Here is a 22,085-nt window from a genome sequence, read left to right on the forward strand (position 1 = left end):
GGCCCACGACTCAGTATAAGGTTCTATTGTTATTTGACCTTGACAGGCCGGGACCATCCCGAAAGACTTCTTTTTGGGGGTGTGGGGCAATAACGTAAGAAACGATAATGAATATAATTTCAGAAACGAAAGCCATTTAATGTTCGTTCATTAGAAGAAATAACATCGGCATAGAAGGAGTGGTATTTCGGGGCTGCCCTACGCACAGACACAATGGAAAATGCAAATATAATGTAAGTAACTCTTTAGATGAGTTTATACCGCAATTTAATTACTATACAGTAGCTTTAAAGACGGGTTAAGTTGTACTTGTTCGTTCTATGTGGCATATTGTTTTGTACCGCGCACTTTCTTGAGGAGAACCATCTCCTTTTACGGAAGCACCTCAAAACCTTCCTCTTTGCTTCTGCTTTCTCTCTCCCTCTCCCCTGCTACAACTGGTCCACTGTCTGCGACCTCGGTCCTGGGCCCTTCCACTCTCCACCTGCACTGCCTCCCTGTCAACCCCTGCACTGGGGGACTGTCTCAGTATCCTACAGCCCCCCCTTGACGTATAATACCCAGTTGCACTGTCCTAGCTATGAAATAATTTCCCGACCTAATATATAAAATGAATAATTTTAATAAAGATCTGATGGTGAGACTAATTTCATTTTTTATGTTTTTAAAACAGGTACATCCTTCATTATTGTATGTGTCACGAGTACCAGACACCGGCGGATAGCTTTTACAACCGCCAGTTGCTTCTCCGCGTGAACAACGTTACCACCCTGACCATTTTATGGGACGATCGCCAAGTACAAGTATGCCCTTACGCGGTACTAACGCCTAGATGCAACATACAGACCGTTGTGGTGGCCTAGTGCCTCGTTGTTGGAACAGCCATGCGATTATCAGTGCGACCGAAGAGCTTATTTTATCGTAAACCAACACCCTGTGTACTGCACACGAACATCGCTTGCCTCAAGACGAACTATTTTGGATCGAGAGCAAAGAAAAATGCAAATCGCAGAATATTCTCTAAACATTTAATGTCCAATAAATGTACTTTGCCAAATGGACAATCTTGCCGTTTGATTTTAAACCACAGTTTCATATTCCGAATTGTGGCGCTGTATTGTGAGATGATCTAAGACCCTGTGTACAGCAAAGGAACATCGCGTGCCTCAAAACGAACTTTTTGGAACGTGAGCAAATAAAAATGCAAATGAATATTCTCTAAACATTTGATGTCAAATAAATGTACTTTACCAAATTTACAATCTTGCAGTTTGATTTAAAAGTACAGTTTCATATTCCGAATTGTGGCGCGCTGTGTTGTGAGCTAATCTGTGTTGGTTTCCGGGTTCTGTGTGGAGTCGCGTAGAAGACGCCTGGGCGCGTTTGCCTACGCAGCACAGTCACGTCACGGATAGAGGCGGGGAATATGAATGTTTTGATAAAGTCTGTTTCAGGGGCGGGGGATTTGATTTAGTGCCGCAAAAGCAGGTGAGCCAGGGCGATGGGGGGAAATGATAGGATTATCAGAAAATGGCGGCTGATCGAGTGCGTTAATGGACGAAAAGTCGGGTAAGGTCCATAGGAAAGTTTTCTACGATCTACCGATTTATGCTTAAAAACACATGGCCGAACCGTAGGGACAATAAAAAAAAAGTCCCGGAACTATCCTTTAACTTCAGAGACCGGGACACGATCCTCCACCTAGCCAGGGAAAAAGGGAAGTTACAATATGATGGAGACGACATTCAATTCTTCCCGACTTCTCCCCTGCGGTTCAAGCACAGCGTAGAACATTCACTGGAGTGAAGCGTCGGCTGCAAGATAAACTACTGTATTCGATGCTATACCCAGCCAAACTTCGCATTCAACATGAGGCGAACACATTCCTCGACAAAGTAGGATGCAAACAAGTCAGTAACAACCCAAGATCCCAAAGAGGAGACCGGGACATTAGAGACTCGCCATGACACCTTCTCGTGTCCACGTCCAGGCCATCTCTCGCTGCTCCCCGAAGAGCCCCTGGACCGCTTACAATCACAACAAACCTTACGGTGCGCCACCCTTGGAAGCTCCCTAGCGCCCCGAAGCGCAGTTCAGTTATGTTTTGGGAAAGGGGAAGGGGAAGGGGAAACTTGATGGGCATGTTGGGGGTTGCACGTGATTGGGAGGGATTCAGTTTACAGTTATGGAAGTGTGCTTGCGTGGGGTCCATGCCCCCCACGTATACGCCCGAGATCACCAAGTTGTTGCGTCAAAAACGGCCTCCGCATAAATGGGCCACAACCTCGACACATTACAGTTGCATCCTGGTTAGCTACAATCAATCCCTTTCAGGTTCCCAGAACCACCAAACAGGCGACCAACAGGTACATTCAAAAGTTAGCCAAATGGAACATTAAAGGAGGCAACAACCCAATGAAGTCCAGGAAGATGACGCAGTACCTCCGAAGACAGAGTAGACATTGCGTTGATTCAAGAAACCCACCTGCTTCCCGGCACAGAAAACCGCTGGGCCCGTGACTGGGGATGCCATAGGTATTTTGCGTCATATTCCTCATACGCCAGAGGAGTAGCAATCCTTATACACAAGTCCCTAAAATGCAAAATAATCTCGGTCAAAAACGACGAAGAAGGAAGGACACTCTTAGTACATGCGACCCTGGAAAATACAGAATTTATCAGAAATTCCTACGGGCCGAACACAGATGGACACAACAATTTTGATTGGGTAATGACACACTTGGGCGCAGTGAGATCCGCAACAATCATTTGGGCTGGAGACACAAACACTACATTAGATCCTCACTGGTATAGGTCCCACCCATCGTCCGCGACCATTCCGAGGGCAGCCCTCCAAGTGATCGAAATCTGCAAAGCCTACGACCTAGTCGACATTTGGAGACGCCAACATGGTGAAACCCGCGACTACTCCTTCCATTCTTGGGTCCACAAAACAAGTTCCCGGCTTGATTACATCCTGGTGTCTGCACATAGCCACGTACAATGGACGAACAGTCAAATCCTACGTAGAACACTATCTGATCACTCAGCTGTCACAGTGGAATGTACTCCATCAGAGGGGAGAAGACACTGGAGGTTCAAAAATGGTTGCCTTCAGGACCAAGTATTCGCGGACGAACTCCGTTCAGAAATTACATCATTCCTTGAACTCAACCAAGACTCGGTGTCATCGGCTGGAACCCTATGGGAAATCGTGAAGTGCTACATCCATGGGATTTGTCTCACCAAAGAACAGGGCATCCTTAAACTCATAAAACGCGAACTGACATCGAGCGAGGCCCGACTGAAAGAACTCGAGCGCTCACAATCCGAAACATCAGAGCCATACATATTAGCAGCACTCAAGAAAGAGCTTGATAACTACAGAGCGACCGCCGACCGTGAACTAAAATTTCTATCATACGGCCACTGCATCCAACAATATGGAGAAGGACAGAAACCAGGTGCTCTCCTTGCAAGATTAATAGCTGCTGTCCGCAAACCAACACAGACAGAACAAATCCGAAACCCCCAAGGCAACATGGTTCACACAGATAAGGAAATAGCTGAAACTTTCCGCAATTTCTACCAAAACCTGTACAAATCCAACTTCACCGCCTCCCAGGAAGGATTAAAACAATATCTGGCAGACATAGAACTGTACTGGGTGGATGCAACGTTGAGTAAACCCCTAAATCTACCAATCACACTTGAGGAAATCCTCCAAGCCATCAAAGACCTACCAAGCACTAAAGCACCGGGCCCCGACGGGCTAACAGGCGAATTTTACAAAGCATTTGCACAGATTCTTGCACCATTGCTGCTACAAGTCTTTGAAGAGGCAGCAAAGACGGGCTCATTGCCCCCGACTCTACGCGAAGCGAAGCAAACGTAATCCTGCTCCACAAAGCCAACAAGCCCCCCGAAGAATGCGGCTCCTATAGGCCGATCTCATTGATCAATCTGGACAATAAAATATTAGCGAAAATTCTGGCCTCCAGGCTGATCCCCCCCGATGCCTGCAATAGTGATAGCAGACTAAACTGGGTTCATACCGTGCCGCAACACTACATTCGGCATCAGGCGCATGCTCGGAGTCATGGAGGCACTCGATCCCCCGCAGCATGCCGCAGCAGTCCTCCTCGACGCAGAGAAGGCTTTTGACTCTGTTCAATGTTCCTTCCTCTTTGAGATCCTTCATCGTATGGGGCTTGGCAAGCGATTTATCCAGCTAATTGCCCTCCTGTATAACCGACCCAGGTCACACATCACCCTTGGGGGAACACTAGATCGACGGCAATTGACATTCAGAGGGGAACCAGGCAAAAGGTGTCCACTATCCACGGTACTATTTGCACTCGTAATGGAGCCGCTTGCTTCCAACCTCCGGGCTAAGCACATACAGAGGGGCCTCTCCTTTGGCCCCCATAAGTTAATGGTTTCCCTATACGCCGATGATACCGCCCTCTTTATCAGAGACCCGGTAACCAACCTCAACCCTGTAATCCGTGACATAATCAAATTCGGCAACTGCTCCGGCTTAAAAATCAACTATAGTAAATCAATTATATTCCTGCTTACCGCCGCAACCCAAGAATTCCCAGATGACTATGGCTTCAAATGGGAATACACAAACGTCCAGTATCTTGGCATCCATCTTGCGAGAGACTACCCAACCCTCTTCCAAGACAACTATGGTAAAGTACTCCAATCACTCCAAGAGAAAATCGCTAGATGGAAAGCACTTCCACTCACTCTCTGGGGTAGGGTATCTCTGGTGAAGATGGTGATTCTCCCCAAACTTCTCTACCTTTTTGTAAATATTCCCCTTCTCGTACCTCAGGCCCATCTCCTACGCCTACGGAGCTTGGTCCTAGAACTCCTATGGGCAGGCAAACCGGCCAGAATAGCTTACAAATCACTTATTCAACCAGTTAAAAAAGGCAGTATGGCACTACCCGACCTCGAATGCTATTACTGGGCGGCCCAGGCCCAATTCCTAGGGCACTGGTACGCCACCCACTTCATACGACTCCAAGTCCAGCTCGAACAAGCTCTCGCCTCTCCCCTTCTACTCAGAGCAGTTATTTTTGGCCAAACACATACGCCACACAACACATTAAACACAGCCCTCTCCACCATAGCAATATGGAAAAAAATTGCACACAAATGCGATGTCCAAACCAGATTCTCTTCCCTCCTACCGATAAAATTCATCCCCGGAATCCCCCTATCCACCGAGAAGGTATACCTAAACTGGGTCGACAAACTAAAACTAAAAAACCCTGGGCGACCTCTTCATCGAAGAGACCTTTCTCACTCCCCAGCAGGCCAGAAACTGTGGGGCCACCACTGCACTTGACGCATTTATCTACTTCCGCCTCCGACAAGCCCTTCAGGCTATACTGCCCTCATTCCCGCAATAACCCGCCACCTGGCAGCTACTGCATGGCGTCATTCAATCACAATGAGAGGGTAAACTAGTCTCGATGTTATACAAGACATTGCTAACAAACTGCCCCGAACCCGATAATACCCAAAATTAGATGGGAGAGATCCCTCCAGTTGTCATTTCCTGATGAAGAGTGGGAATATATCCTAGCACAGACCCAAAAAGTATCATTAAACACAAGATATAAACTAATACACCTAAAGTTCATCCATCAAGCATATCATACCCCCGCCAAAATCCACAAATACCATCCCTCTGTTCCTCCGACATGCAGCTGCTGCGGCGCCCGGGCGGCAGACTTCGTACACCTCGCCTGGCATTGTCCAACAATTCAGCGATTCTGGGGATCAATACTAGAAAAAACAGCCGCAATCATATCTGTACCCATAGAACCCAACCCCAAGACCGCACTCCTAGGACTTACCAAACACTTTTCCCACTATACACGGAAACTCTGAGGGCTGCTGCTGTTGTTGGCGCACGGGAGGATTGCAATGTCATGGGGGAAAGGCCCCACACCGACCACACAACAGTGGATGAAGGACATATCCTACTGTCAAGACACGGAATCAAACTTAGACTATTGCCTTTACATGCACGACCCCCTGACATCTGGGGCCCATACATCACCTATCTGATGTCCACTGGAGAAAATGACTCCTCACGGGAAGCATCCCCAGGGCTTCAGCAATAATAACCCAGGCACTATGCCCTGTCAACATCAACAGGATATTGATAATGAACAGCAAAACCAAATACGGATGCAGCATGGTGGTCGAGACGGGGGTGGGAGGGGCGGCGGAAGGCAGAGCACAAGTTACTTCCAAGTTTCTTTATGATGTATATTTTTTTATTATGTTTTAACATGTTGAAAACACCAAAAATAAAGATTTTTAAAAAAAGGCTGCAGATCGCAGAGGAGCATCCACAGGGAACCCACCAGACGTGATCACCCGCGTTCACCTCTTCTCCAGAAAACAAGAGATCACGACACCAATTCGGCTGCAGGGCGAGTTAACCTTCATAAGGGCTCCAATACAGATCTACTAGGACCTGGCATCAGCAACGGTACAAAGGCGAAGGGCACTCGAACCCCTGATAACGTTCCTCCTAGACCGGAAAACAAAATATTGCTGGTTGTTCCCGGCTACCCTCCAATTTACATACGAGGGTCAGACACAAACAATTCCTTCGAAGAAGCTGAGGGCATCCCGACAGGGGGACCCTCGACCACAGATGAAGACCTTACATCTGCATCGTCTGTGGGGGGGAAACGGAGTAGCCCAAAAGCCACAACGTAACACCTGGGCAAAAGTAGCAAAGGCACAGAAATCGTGATATTCTCCACAACAGGCATAAACGAAACCCACGGACACAACAACAGATACCCTGCTACCACAAATTCTAGGCAGTCCACGACGAGGCATTGAGGGATCTCAGACTCCACACAGCATACGCAAACCTAGAGTGTGCATACGCTCAATGGCCAAATGCCCTATAGGCCCAGTTCTGTTCAGTTTAATTTAAATTTTGGGTTACAAAAGTTGAAAACCCAGTTGCAACAACAATGGGGAAAGCTTATGGCACTTGATGGCAGCTGAATATCAACTGAACCCGGACCCTCTCCCTCTAGCGGGCTGAACAGATCCACTGGAGGCCGTCCCTTCCCCATCAAAAACTTTGTACATTCAAGGCCTGAACTCTCCGAACAAACGCAGATCAGCACTCCGACGTCTAAATGATTTCGGCCGTACAGTAATATTCCTCCAAGAAACTGCCTTGATCACAGCCGACTTTCCATGGCTACGCAGCAGAGCCTTCCAGAGACAATTCCTGGTGACCAGTGGATCCAAACAAGTCAGTACAGCAATCTTGCTGCCGAGAGGCATTCCATTTACAGAACTGGAGGTGCTTAATGGTCCCGAAGGGTGATATATTAGCATCAAAGGTAAGCTGTTCGGCCAATTGTATACCCTGGTTTCAGTCTACACCCCTAATGAGAGACAAGAGTCCTTCGTAACAGACTTGGAGTCCAATCTATTTCCATTCCTTGAGAGTCAAGTGGCGATAGGAGGAGCTGATAAATTTCACCAACCGGCACTGAGAGACTTTAAAATTGCCCTAGGCCTGCTCCATTTTTCAAGTCGCTTGGTGTTGTGGAGGGTCCTGCACCCGTAAACAAGACTTGTTATTTTCCCCATGTACACCGCACTTCCTCCTGGATCGACCTACTGCTGACTAGCCCCCCTCCCAAAACTACTTCCCTACACCGACGAGGTACTGATAGGAACAAAGGTGATCTCAGGCCATGCTCCAGTGATCCTTACAGCCCGGATTCACAATCCCTGAAAGGTAGAGCCTCAGGACCCAATGGTTTACCTCCCAAATTCTATAAACTCTTTAGGACATCCCTCACGGGACCCTTAACAGAACTCCTAAACTCCTTTCGGGAGACAGGCATCACTTTTCCCTCCAGGCAAGAATCCACTACTATCCTGCTGTTAAAGCCGGGAAAAGAACCAGGAGAATGAGCCTCAAATAGGCCTATCTTGTTGCTTAATACAGACGAGAACATCTAAAGTGCTAGCAAATAGGATAGCAAATGTACTTCCCATAATTGACGCCGACCCGAACAGGCTTTATATTAGGAAGAAGCACTGGGGCCAATATTCGGCGAGCCCTCGACCTAATAAAAGTAGCAATGACAGAACACTGTGAACTACCTTTACTTAACCTAGACTCAACCAAAGCATTTGACAGGGTTGACTGGTCATTCATGCGATTGGCCCTGAGGCATTGCGCTTTGGCCCACTCTTCCGCAAAATGCTACTAGCCAACTTTAGATCCCCAAAGACGGTCCTAAAAATAAACCAGAAATTCTCGGCTCCTATACCTCTCATGCGGGACGAGACAGGGATGCCCGCTCTCCCAGTTAATCTTCACTCTAATTACGGAGCCGTTTGCCCAACAAATCTGTATCATCTCTATGGAAGGGTTGGTGATAAAAGGGGGACCAATATGGAGTATCTCTTTATGCTGACGGCATAATGCTCTCATTCACCAGTCGCCAATCCTCATTACCGAAGGTGCTGGCAGAACTTGATTCATTTGAAAGGGTTGCGGGCTTCGCTATTAATTATGCTAAATCGGGAGCCTTTGGGTGGGACTGACAAGAGAAACAAATTCCCTCCGACCTACTTGCCCATTGGAATGGAGCAAAACCATGACAAAAATACTTGGGAGTCCACTTAGCGGCAAATCCTAAAGGCCCTAAAAATCCTAAAGGCCCATATGCGGCCAACTTACCTCATCTGTTCAGTGAACTGGAGACAGACCTCAAGAGGCGGGCAGCCCAAGAGATCTCACTCACAAATCACGACATGTCAAATTAACCTACTGCCCAGATTTCTATACCTCTGCTCGACCCTCCCAGTGGAAATCCCCCTAAAAACACTCCTTTAACTTCAGAGACAGGTCTCCCGGTTTATATGGAAAGGAGGGGGCGCGGATTACACAGAAGATAATGACGGGCCCGGCCAAATGGGGGGTGGGTGCCCCTAACCTCCATACCTATATGTTACAGCACAACTGATGAACATTCTCACCTGCTTCAAATCCGCAAACCCCATGCAATGGGTACTCATCGAACAAGCTAGGTGTCCTCCCCTGCTCCGCTCCCTACTACATAGATCTGCATCAACACGCAAATACTGGACGAACACTCTCAGCTCTACCAGAACCACCTTGAGAATCTGGGATTGGGCACAGAAAAAAAAGAAAGGGACCTCCAAGGGATTGAGCACACGCTAGCCAGTTCTTCAAAACCCTGACTTTACCCCGGGCCTGAGACTGGCTAACTTTAAGAACTGGAGTCAGGGAGGGCTGCAGATGATATCCCAACTTTTCGAGAATGACACACCATTCACCTCTGAAAAATGCAAAGACAGCTCCACCCTGTTGGAATCAGACATTCTCATTTACCCAAATCTGACACTGGATTACCCAACCACCCATCAAACGAGGGGCCACAAGGAAACTCAACTCCTTAGAATTATGCTACAGGAGGACCCTCAGAGAGGAAACATCTCAAGACTTTATAAACTGCTGTTAAACGATAAGTTAATCATACGACCTACATACATGGCTCAGTGAGAAGCTAATCTGGGTCACTCAATAGACGATCAAACTTGGGTCGGCATCTGGTCCAGGAAAAACACAGCCACTAGATGCGTTACCAACAAAGAATGTGCCCTTAAACTATACCAGTGGTATTATCCCCGAACAAGCCTACACCACTGAGATTTCTCTTGATCCCAAATGCTAGAGACAATGTGGGCCGCATGGATCCCATTTCCATATGTGGTGCGAATGGCCTGTGGCACAAACTTTCTGAGAAGAATTGACAAGTCTATTGAGGCTGTCACCCATTTTGCGTTACCGATGAGCCCGGAGGTAATTCTACTAGGGACTCCATATCCAGAGAGTTACCCAAAGACAGCAATAACTGCCAGGGCAATTACTCCTCCTGGCTGCAATCACCAGTGGAAAACTCTGGAGAGCCCGTTGCTAAAACTAGTTCTGGGACATTTTGGTTGCGGAAAGGTCACTGTGGCTAAAGAAGGAACGCTTCACCGTTTCACAAACATTTGGGCCCCAATACTAGAATATAATCTCCCCAGCACAAACCTGCCAACCGCGCCTAGCTAAACTTTTCCTGAGACCCAAGTAACGCCAACAGAGTAAACGCCTCCCCCCCCCAAATCTCCTAGTGGGCTCTGCCACCCCAACAATGGGGTCCTACGCAATTGAAGAACTGTGAGAGGAGGATGATGGGTTAATTATTCATCTATTGCAAAGTAATGCTATAACTATGTACCAACTTTGTAAAATGTACTCCTATCCAACCGGTTTAAATAAAGTTGTAAAAGAAAGAGATAGCAGGTTAATGGAAGTGTCAGAAGAATTCACAAACATTACAATTTTAGATGCAGGCTACTTATAATAATGGATTCATGGGGAGGCAAATCATGTGTTGTTTCAGTCATTTCCTCTACAGATTGTTACAGAATTTACTTTGTTTATAGGTATTGCTCGAGTGCATACTAGTCCATCTTTTCCTGCTAGCACAAAACATTGTGGAATGGAATGTGGGATCTTTAAAAGGGAAACAAAGCGAATGATGCAATTAGGAAGCTTTAAATTGCTTCTCTAATGGATATTTTAAGGCGCAAGTTTGGTATACACTGATCACCACTGTGCCTTTAAGAAAGACTAAATGTTCAGTTACTTAAAGCGATGAAAATAAACATTCTGTGCATAGGTTATCATATGTGGGGCCAGGTCTGTGTATACAAGAGCATGTTGGTGTCCTATTCCCAACTGGTTTCTGTACCTTTCATTTGAAAGCATGTTCTTGCACATTTAGGGTGCTTTACGGGCTGGATTTTGAGTAACTGAGGATTTTGTTTTACATCAGGTTTGGCATTCTGTGCAGTGGCTGATATCAGACAGTACATTTGTAGGTTGTGTGGCTAGTATCCAGTCATTAGTGAATGGGTTTGCATGACAGATGAGCAGAAGGATCAGACATTTTCTCAGAGGTTGTTGCATCATATGTATACCGCTCAGCACTCCAAGTCCCTTTTCTAGTTCCATACTGGCAGCAGAGTTCAGACTAAGCAGGAGGTGGTAAAGTTAAGTTGAGGGGTACGGGTGTAGTTGCGACTTGCGGGACTAGTGTGTGGGGTGGGGGAACAGTTCTGAGGAAAGGGCCAAAGGAACCAAACAAATGGTAGCCACGTAGAGAGCCACAGAGCCAGTCGTCACACCACGAGGCTGTGCCAAAATTGGCACGTTTGCAGGGGCTAACTCTCCACAAGGAGAAAATCGAATTCTTTGGCTTCATATTTCAGCATAGAGTATCACTGTACCCCAGGGAAGTATAGGACATCAAGGAGGCAATACCACCAGAGTCAGTCACAGAGGTGAAAAGTTTCCTCGATATGATGACATACTGCAGGCGATTCATCTGGAATCTAGCAACGATGTCGGAGCCCCTGCAAAATCTGACAAAGAGTGCGCATGGCAGTGTGGCCCACTGGAACAGAATGCATCACGTTGGCCCCGACGGCTGAAAGCACCATGGCATTCTTCAACCCGGCCTTGGCATCGGAGCTCGGGGTTGATGCGAGCCAGTTTGGACTTGGAGCAGTGCTGACCCAGTAGAACTCAAAAGGGGGGGCGGGGAGGGGGATGACCTGCCAGTGGCATTCGCAAGCAAAGCACTGACAGACACGGAACAGCCATATTCCCCTATCGAGCGGGAAGCACTGACAGTCCTCTGGGGGTGCATGCATTTCAGGCTCCAAGTATTGGGGAGACCAGTGATCGTGGTGACCGATCATGAACTGTTGCCAATCATGGCGGGGTCATCGTCGAAGCCCCTAGCACGTATCGAAGTGTTGAATGCTAGCTTTACTGGAATAAGAGGTCTGCTTGGTGTACCGGCCCGGGGCGAACAACGCTGCAGATCTGTCCAAGCATCCTGAGAAGTCTGAAGCGGAGTCTGAGAACGGAGAGATGGAAGTCGAGGAATTTGTCATGCTGGTGAAGGACTCCATTCCATGTCTGTGCAGGAGATGGCAGATAGCTCTCTGGAGACTAGTGTTTCTGCCTACTCTGGGAAACCCTAAACAAAGGAGACTGGAAGTGGGACCTGATGGGGTTGGAAAAGCGCACACAGGAAGCAAAGACTTTTCTAGAGCAGCTGTGAATTGAGTTGTCCTTCACAGAGTCGGGCTGCTGTTGAGGGGCCAGAAGATGGTTGTGCCGTCGGTGCTGGTTGGCAAGGTCATACCACTAGCGCATCGAGGGCACCAGGGGTCAGAGGATGAAGGTGTGGTTCCCCAATCTGGAACAGCTGGTGGACGAGTTTGTGGGGAATTGTGTGTGGTGTCAGGCTGCAGTCCCTGTGCGGAGAGAACTCTGAATCGAGTTGATGCCAATAGGGACCAAGCCGTGGAAAGTAGTGCACATGGACTTTGGTTCGATAGGGAGGGATATGCATTTCCTAGTGGCTATTGATGAATGGAGCAGATATCTGGAGGTGGGGTTCATCGAGTCGACCTCATTTGAGAACGTCATACCAGTGGTGGAAAAGAGGTTTGCGTCTCATGGATTCCCGGAGGAGGTGTGCACTGACAATGGCCCGCCTTTTCATGGGGAGTTTTGGAACTTTCCTGAGGGAGTGCCAAGTAAAACACAGGAAGATCTCTCAGCTGTGGCCCAGAGCGAATGGGTTGGCTGAACACAGTGTTCCGAATTGCCAGTCTGCAGGTGCAATCTCTGCATCGAGCCCTATATCAATTCTTGAGAGAATACAGAGCCACCTCACACAGCTCCACCGAAGTTGCCCCTGCAGATGTTATGCTCTGAAGGTGCCTGTGTGGTCTCTTGCCGGGCAATGCAGACAGTCAGACGGGGGGTGATCGATGATGAGCAGGTGGCCAATGATTGCAGGAGGCAAAACAAGAGGGAGAACATCAGGAACAAACAGCGACCACCGGGCATATCATTGGGCAATGAGGTGCTGGTCAGGAACCGGCACCCGGAAGGCAAGATCTTGCTGCCATACGACTCGTAGCGGATGGACGTTGTAAGAGTGAAAGGGTCCACGGTACCTGCATCAGATGGGAGGAAGACGGTGACCTGGAACTCCAGTTTTTTTTTTTTTAAGAGGCTCAGTGGCAACCACCCCTTTGATCGAAGCCTGTTGCGGAGTGAAACGGACCCCTATACTGAGCAAGCCAGGAGCCCTTGGAGTTGACAGATCCTGGCACATGGGAGGACGACGAAATGCCAAGGGCACACAGGTAGGAGGTATCCAAAAAGGGAGTCCCAATGTCGTTCATCACGTCTGAAGGATGTGTTGGACGACTAACATGTCAGTATTTCGACGAGATAAGTCAGAGACTGTTGGGAGTGTTGTATAGTTTAACAATACCTACGTTAAATGTGTGCAGTAGTAACACGTTTCGTGTGCCTTTTCTATTCAGTGTTGTGAAAAAGGAGGGATGTGGTTACGCTATGCCCGCGTGACCTTGTAACAGTAAGGCGCTCTAGAAAATATACTGAAACAGGTTTGTACAGCTAAAACAAGACAGGTAATCTTCGAAGTGGGTCACTGGCAAAAAAAAAATTAAATGCCATTTTAGCTTGCGTTTGTTCTTGGTTGAGTTTCTTAAAATTTCCGTATGCACCTCTACCATCCTTATTCAGGAGAGCGATAACTGATTTTTTTTTTTGAGAGAAAATGCTTGCTATTTTTCATAGATATTTCCTTTCACTCATTCAAAACGCAAAAAAAATCACCATTCATCCAAATGTAGGTTATGGCCAAATAAGTTCTCCAAGTTTCCTTCTGAAAATCCCCCTTCTGGCCGGTCTAAATGACTGGCACGTATGATGCACCTGCCACGGCCAGGAGTGACGCCTTGCTGATGGTGGCCCTGGAGGTACCTGCTCACCCGAGGCTTACTGTGCTGTGCACCTGCCAGAGCGCACACGGTGGTGGTGGTGGTGGTGGTGGTGTATACCAGGTGCGCCACAGGGCTCCTTGCCCAGTTGGGAGTTTTTGGGGGGGGGGGGGGGGGGCTCCTCGCCGCTGTCATTGCAGACTCGGTGCCTTCCTGTTTACCTACTTGTCAGCCCGGCCTGCAGCCTCACCTCGGTTCACCAGCTTGAAGCTCTGCGATTTCCTACTGCGCTTCCTCTCGCCGAACTCCATGGACTCGGTGGGGACCGATGTCCGTCGCCAATAAGCCCCGGCACCGGCAGGCACCCTCTTCTCTCCCGCGGGCAGCGCGAGTTTCCGGGGGGAGGAGGTTCAAGGTGAAACTTTGTGCGCGGCGGGCGGCATTTCCGCCTCTCTAGGGCTCCGTGCGCACATAAGACAAATGCGGCTGTGGGAATAAACAGTTTACCAGGGTGCTACGTAGGGAGCAAGCGCCAGCGCCCTTAAAAATAAACATGAAACAAACCCGACTCTGTCAAACGACGGCGATGGGTTAGAAAATATAGTGAAACCTGACAACTAGTCAACATTCAATAAACTTATCTTATTGTGTCTGTCAAAACCTCGTTCACTCCCCTGCTTTTTTTGTTCACTTGATTGACACAAATTGCCTTAGCTGTTTTTACTCGCTTACATTGTTTTAGTTATTGAGACATGCATGAAAAATCAGTAAAGAACAATGAATGTGACCAGTAGGGTCCCAGGTGAATCAGAACATAATCAGAAGCCTATGAATAGTGCTCCAACAAGCTTCCTCTTCTTTGTCATTGTGCTGTAACCTTAACCCTAAAATGTCAGTGTGCGCTGTCCCAATGATAGAACTGTCCTTTCAACATCCACATGGTTTCACATGTTAGAACTGTCCTTTCAACATCCACATGGTTTCAAATGTTGTTGCCAAGAATTACCGTGGTGTATACTGGTGTCACACTATTGTTTTAAAAGCATGAATGAGACTCTGAGCCAATACGTAGGTTGTGGATTACAACGGTAATCCTTTCTTTTAATTTTTTATTAATACTTTCTTTTTCTGTTTTATAGATTGGAAAAAGGATACGTCTTTTCTTGCACTGGATGCACTTCAGCAGGAACAGGTGACCACTTTAAAGACAGGTAAGAGTTTGAGGTTGTATGTCTCCAACTTTTTTTTTTTTTGAGCTCGTGAAGACTATGACTTAATGTCTCTTTTCCTTCATTTCTTTGCTTAGTGTTTCTTAATGCCTTCTCTCAATTAACGGACTATAACACTTCCCCCGTTCCCTTTCTTGACTCTCTCTTGTGGTTCCAAGACTCCAGTGAACCTAGGTCTCTTGGTTATTGCCGGTGATAAGGGTTTATGTATTGTCACGTTACTTGTGTTCTTTTACTGGAAACTTCCGGTTCTATCCCCTGAAGCGGAACAGTTTGAGAGTAGCTCTTTCATTACTTTTACTTTCAAACTTTGGTCTTCATGTATAAACGTTATCGCCTCTTATAGCGTTCTCCATTCTCCTCTCTTTCTTAATAGTAACTCTCTCGAACTTTACTTGGCCCTGTTTGACTTCGCCTTCTCTGGCGTAATGTTCATTAAGGCTGGTGCAACCCTTCGTTCACTTTGAATCTCCCCTTCTCTGGCGTACGGTCTCTTTATCCCTTTGAAATTTAATGCTGGCGCAACTGCGCTTATTCCTTAAATTCGAACTGTCCTGAAGATCTCGCTCGACATCCTTGAGATCTTCATTAAATGCGCAACGGCGCTAACGTTAACTGCTATCCTGCGGCAACAGACGCTCGATCCCTCGCTTTCCTTCACGCCGAACACTCAGCCCCTTCTCTCTCTCTCTCCCCACTCTCTCTCTTTCTCTCACCTCCGGCGGCTTTGTATCGTCGCACTGGGGAGTCGGATACTCGGCAGTCTGCAGCTACTTTGGCTCGGCTCGTAGTGATTCCCCTCGTCAATTTCACCATTCCTCGTCTGCCAATTCTGAAAGTCGCGAAGCTACGTCTCTGCAGCCGCGGAGAATCGCTTCGTCAATTTCACCTTCCGATGTCAGCTGGCTTTTAATGCCTCAAAGCAACGTCTGTGCCGCTCACTAAGAATCGCCTCGGCAATTTCATTTATACTTTTCGTTCTCCATCTCTTCTCTCTCCTGCATTTCGTCGGCCACCTTTCAACCGTCGTTCTTCCTTCAGTACGCCCACGTCAACACCTCCTCCTCCGCATTCCTCTCCTCACCAGCCGTCTCCTAGGCAACCCAACAGAATGTACATTAGAGGAAAGTCCCTACATCATTGACTTCCTGGTCTTCCTGAATGACTAAGGTCTATGTACATTACGACCCATTTATTCTTTATAGCCTCACTCCGTCACACCCCCTCTACTAAGCCCTTACGCTCGGGAAGGGTTTCTGCTCTGGACAAGAAATCAGCCCGTGAAAGCATCTTCCCTGGTTGGTGAACAGTTTTAAATGAGAAGGGCTGAAGGGAAAGGAACCACCTCAACACTCTTTGGTTCGAGTCTTTGTTTCGGGATAACCAAACTAACGGTGCATGGTCAGTTACCAGTGTAAACTCTCGACCAAGTAGGTAATACCTAAGTGATTCAATGGCCCACTTGACTGCCAGACATTCCTTCTCGATGGTAGGGTAGCTTAGTTCATGAGGTAGTAATTTCCTGCTTATGAATAGGACAGGTCTTTCTTTCCCCTCTTCATTCTGGTAAAGTACGGCCCCCAATCCTGTACCTGAAGCATCCGTTTCTAGAACAAATGGTGTACTAAAATTAGGACAGTGTAAGACCGCCTGTTTAGTTAGAGCTTCCTTTAAGCCATCGAAGGCCCTCACGGTTTCATCCGTTTTCCAAGCTTTTCTATTCACAGTGGGTTTTTTCAATAGGTCCGTTAAAGGAGAAGCCAACGTGGAAAAGTGCGGAATAAACCTTCGGTAGTACCCCACAAACCCCAGAAAGGCCCTTACTTGCTTCGGTGTTTCAGGGAATTTTAATTGCTTTATTGCCTTCACTTTCTCCTCTTGTGGCTTTATCATCCCTTGACCCACATAATACCCCAGATATTTCGTATGAAAGGTTGCCACATGAGTCTTTTTGGGGTTTATGTGCAATCCGGCCCCCCTCAGAGTCTCAAACATCTTCCGTAGATGGGTTAGATGCTCCCCCCAGCTCTGGCTGTAAATGATGATGTCATCTAGATAGGCTCCGACATAATTTTCATGCCCCTTTACCAGATGGTTCATCAGCCTCTGAAATGTTGCCGGAGCCCCATGTAAACCAAAGGGTAGTACTGTGAATTGATATAATCCGGTAGGTGTTGCAAATGCCGTCTTTTCTTTGTCCGATGGTAACAAAGGAATCTGCCAATAACCTTTGGTTAGGTCAATGGTAGTGAGAAACTTGGCCTTTCCCAGGTTATTCAATAGGTCCTCTATTCGTGGCATGGGGTAGGCATCAAATTTAGAAACTTCGTTTACCTTCCGGAAATCCATACAAAATCTTACGGTGCCGTCCGCCTTTGGAACTAAGACCACCGGGGAGCTCCAGTCACTGTATGATGGTTCAATGATCCCTAAATCTAACATTTCTTTCACTTCTTGGTTGATAGCCTGTATCTTTGCCTCAGGAATTCGGTAGGGCCGGAGACGAACCACAGAGCCGGGTTTGGTGGTTATGTGATGACAAGTTAGATTAGTTCTCCCTGGTAGAGAAGAAAAGATTTCAGCAAACTCTTGCAAGAGCTGGTACAGTTCCGTCTTTTCGGTAAGTTTCAATTCAGGATTGATATTCAAACTTTCAACTCCTATTCTTTCTTTAAGCTGGGGAAAATGTTCTTCCGATGCGGGTTCACTAGAAATCATAGCTATAGGTTGAATCGGTGGTATCCATTTTTTTAGTAAATTGACATGATATGTTTGACACGACAGTCTAGAGCCAGGTTGTTTCACTTTATAGGTTAATGGTCCTAATACTTCCTGAATCTCAAAAGGTCCCTTCCAAGTAGCCAACATCTTATTGTCCGAAGTGGGTAGTAGTACCAAGACCTGATCTCCTGTTTTAAAGGTACGTAGCTGTGCCTTTTGATTGTAATACCGTTCTTGGTTTATCTGAGCTTGGAGCAGGTTATTGCTAGCTATAGCTTGTAGTCTCTCTATTCTCTCCCGTAATTGGGAGGCATATTCAGTCAAAGATACCTCATCCTCCAATTGCTCTTCCCAGTTTTCCTTCAACACATCTAATAGAGTCCTTACCGGTCTCCCGAACAACAGTTCGAAGGGTGAAAAGCCTGTTGACGACTGGGGGGTGTTCCTCAGGGACATCAATATCCAGGGTAACATCCTGTCCCAGTCTTTGCTCTCGGGCGAAGTAGTCTTCCGTAACATTTGTTTGATTGTTTGGTTATAGCGTTCTACCAAACCATCGGTCTGTGGGTGATATACTGCTGTTTTTAGATGATCAATTTTTAGGGTTTCACAGACTTGCTTCAGAACGTTGGACATGAAGTTGGTTCCGCGGTCCGTGACAATCTCTCTAGGAATTCCCACTCGGCCAATGAAGGGAACTAGGACATCACATATTTGTTGCGTATTTGTTGCCTTTAGGGGAAAAGCTTCCGGATATCTTGTAGCATAGTCTACAATAACAAGTATATATTTATGACCTCTTCGGGTCGGCTCCATGGGTCCGACAACATCAATTCCTATCCGGCTGAAGGGTTCAAGTACCAACGGCATTGGTTGCAAAGGTGCTTTCTTGACGTTCGCTCTATTTTTCTTTTGACACTCCTCGCATGCCTGACAAAATCGAGCCACCTGCTGGTATATTCCGGGCCAGTAGAATCTATCCAAAATCTTCTTCGAGGTCTTTTCAGTTCCTAGATGTCCCTCCCCGACCTGTAAATGAGCGACTTCTAGAACCGTGGTATAATATTTGCTGGGTACCAACAACTGTTTCAGCACATCTCCACTCCTAGATTGACTCACTCTATACAGTAGCCCTTTTTCCTTTATGAAATGAGGACCTTCTCCATGTGAAACCTCTTTAGCACGGTCTCGGGCATATTGGAGTAATGGATCTAGGTCCTGAGCGGTCTTGAAAGTATCGCCCTCCTCATCCAACCTCCAATCTACGGATACTGGGCACACATTCCTAGTTCTCCACTCATCCTTCATCTTCCGTTTTAGTTTCCGGCTCTTCTGAGGTTTGGGGTAAGGGGAGGTTATTTCCTCTCCATGAAAAGGGGCCATTTCCCACCAGCTCTTCTCAATCTCATGAATTAGTTTAGAGAATTTGGGTAGATCGGAGCCAATCAGTAAGGGCTTCGGTAGACTGGGTAATACTGCTGCTTTCACTCCGACTGTTTCTCCACCCACCTTGATTTGTATCTTTCTTGCAGGGTAAGCTTTTATATCCCCATGTACACATCTAATAGGAATTTCCCCTGCTGAATGAGGACTATCACCTACCAGATCTGATGTCACCGCTGTCTGCAGACTCCCCGAATCAACCAGAGCCGTGGTAGGCTTCCCGTCGACCTCCGCCTCACAGGTATACAAGTAGGGAGTCTGTCTTCCGTGTAAAGTCTCTGGGTAGTCTCTCTCTTTCATAGTTTCAAGTATACTCACGTCCATTGGCTCTGGTTTTGGTTTCCTTGGACAGAATCTGGCGAGGTGTCCCCATTCTCCACAATCAAAGCATTGTGGGCCTCGAATAGACGTTGTCGGGGCACGATAATTTGAGGGTCCCTCACTGCTAGGTCTGATCCTGAGGTTCTCCCCTTCGGGTTTTCTCAACATGGAATGAGGCCATCTGGATTGTGGTGTGGGTTTATTCATCATGACGTGTGGTTTAGAGCTTGCTGGGTAGGATAACATCCGGCCCTGTCCCGCCTTTTGATATGCTGCTGCTACTTCCACTGCCTCCAACAACGTCAATCTATGGTGTTGTTTGACCCATCGTTGTATTGGGCCGGGTAGCCCTTCTACGAATTGTTCCATTATGACCTTTTCCAATATCTCAGCCTGTGAAGACACAGTGGGTTGCAACCACTTCTCGGCCAGTTCCTTCACCCGGTAGAATAACTGCCTTGGAGTCTCCTCCCCTCCCAGTTTGACCTCTCTGAACTTGATACGATAGGTCTCCTCATCGTGTCCCATCCGTTCTAGGACCACCTTTTTCATGTCTCCATATGTGGTATCTCCCGTGGGATTTGCGGTCTGATAAGCTGATTGCATCTCACCGGTCATCAATGGTGCGATGTAGTGGCACCATCTCTCGGTAGGCCATTGGGCATTACGAGCGACTCTCTCGAAGTTCACGAAGAAATGGGCTGGGTCTTCTCCTACTGAATATTTTTGTAGTACTGAAGTCGGGACTTGTGGATTATTCCTGATACTGGTGACTTCCAACAACTGCGCTTGCTGCATTTGTAATGCCTGTTGAAACGCTAATCTATCTGCTTGTGCTTGCTGATTCTGCATCTGTATGGCCTGTTGTAGCATCTGTTGTCCCTCGGAAAGGGTCTTAATGAGGTCCTCCATGACGTTCTCAGTATCCCACTTCTGACACCACTTGTCACACTATTGTTTTAAAAGCATGAATGAGACTCTGAGCCAATACGTAGGTTGTGGATTACAACGGTAATCCTTTCTTTTAATTTTTTATTAATACTTTCTTTTTCTGTTTTATAGATTGGAAAAAGGATACGTCTTTTCTTGCACTGGATGCACTTCAGCAGGAACAGGTGACCACTTTAAAGACAGGTAAGAGTTTGAGGTTGTATGTCTCCAACTTTTTTTTTTTTTGAGCTCGTGAAGACTATGACTTAATGTCTCTTTTCCTTCATTTCTTTGCTTAGTGTTTCTTAATGCCTTCTCTCAATTAACGGACTATAACACTTCCCCCGTTCCCTTTCTTGACTCTCTCTTGTGGTTCCAAGACTCCAGTGAACCTAGGTCTCTTGGTTATTGCCGGTGATAAGGGTTTATGTATTGTCACGTTACTTGTGTTCTTTTACTGGAAACTTCCGGTTCTATCCCCTGAAGCGGAACAGTTTGAGAGTAGCTCTTTCATTACTTTTACTTTCAAACTTTGGTCTTCATGTATAAACGTTATCGCCTCTTATAGCGTTCTCCATTCTCCTCTCTTTCTTAATAGTAACTCTCTCGAACTTTACTTGGCCCTGTTTGACTTCGCCTTCTCTGGCGTAATGTTCATTAAGGCTGGTGCAACCCTTCGTTCACTTTGAATCTCCCCTTCTCTGGCGTACGGTCTCTTTATCCCTTTGAAATTTAATGCTGGCGCAACTGCGCTTATTCCTTAAATTCGAACTGTCCTGAAGATCTCGCTCGACATCCTTGAGATCTTCATTAAATGCGCAACGGCGCTAACGTTAACTGCTATCCTGCGGCAACAGACGCTCGATCCCTCGCTTTCCTTCACGCCGAACACTCAGCCCCTTCTCTCTCTCTCTCCCCACTCTCTCTCTTTCTCTCACCTCCGGCGGCTTTGTATCGTCGCACTGGGGAGTCGGATACTCGGCAGTCTGCAGCTACTTTGGCTCGGCTCGTAGTGATTCCCCTCGTCAATTTCACCATTCCTCGTCTGCCAATTCTGAAAGTCGCGAAGCTACGTCTCTGCAGCCGCGGAGAATCGCTTCGTCAATTTCACCTTCCGATGTCAGCTGGCTTTTAATGCCTCAAAGCAACGTCTGTGCCGCTCACTAAGAATCGCCTCGGCAATTTCATTTATACTTTTCGTTCTCCATCTCTTCTCTCTCCTGCATTTCGTCGGCCACCTTTCAACCGTCGTTCTTCCTTCAGTACGCCCACGTCAACACCTCCTCCTCCGCATTCCTCTCCTCACCAGCCGTCTCCTAGGCAACCCAACAGAATGTACATTAGAGGAAAGTCCCTACATCATTGACTTCCTGGTCTTCCTGAATGACTAAGGTCTATGTACATTACGACCCATTTATTCTTTATAGCCTCACTCCGTCACAACTGGTCAAACCCTCAGTAAGGTTGTAACTTAGGTTTATTGGTAAGTAACCAAGGCAGCAAAAACAAATATAA

The 22,085-nt window shown here is 47.1% G+C and overlaps 1 protein-coding gene and 1 long non-coding RNA gene across 9 annotated transcripts in view; one reads left to right on the forward strand and one right to left on the reverse strand.

Annotated features, from left to right (window-relative positions):
* Nucleotides 1–14,440, reverse strand: part of BEND7 (BEN domain containing 7) — a 133,492-nt gene extending 119,052 nt beyond the window's left edge. For 6 of the 8 annotated variants that reach the window (XR_011281731.1, XR_011281730.1, XM_069627882.1 and 3 more), the window contains exon 1: nucleotides 14,177–14,440. Coding sequence is in view for 5 of the 8 variants with exons in the window: in XM_069627882.1 (XP_069483983.1) it covers nucleotides 14,177–14,237 (61 nt within the window). In the remaining 3 variants the exon portion in view is untranslated. The remainder of the gene's footprint in view (nucleotides 1–14,176) is intronic. The other 2 variants (XR_011281729.1, XM_069627878.1) reach the window with 1 other exon arrangement.
* The window catches only part of LOC138513223 (uncharacterized), a 132,113-nt gene extending 111,338 nt beyond the window's left edge, over nucleotides 1–20,775 (forward strand). Inside the window, exons 2-3 of the long non-coding RNA XR_011281732.1 lie at nucleotides 15,066–15,137; nucleotides 20,703–20,775. This is a non-coding gene — a long non-coding RNA (uncharacterized lncRNA). The remainder of the gene's footprint in view (nucleotides 1–15,065; nucleotides 15,138–20,702) is intronic.
* The last annotated feature ends 1,310 nt before the right edge of the window (nucleotides 20,776–22,085 follow it).

The sequence above is a fragment of the Ambystoma mexicanum genome, chromosome 12, assembly GCF_040938575.1.
Source record: "Ambystoma mexicanum isolate Mex_15411 chromosome 12, UKY_AmexF1_1, whole genome shotgun sequence".
NCBI lineage: Eukaryota > Metazoa > Chordata > Amphibia > Caudata > Ambystomatidae > Ambystoma > Ambystoma mexicanum.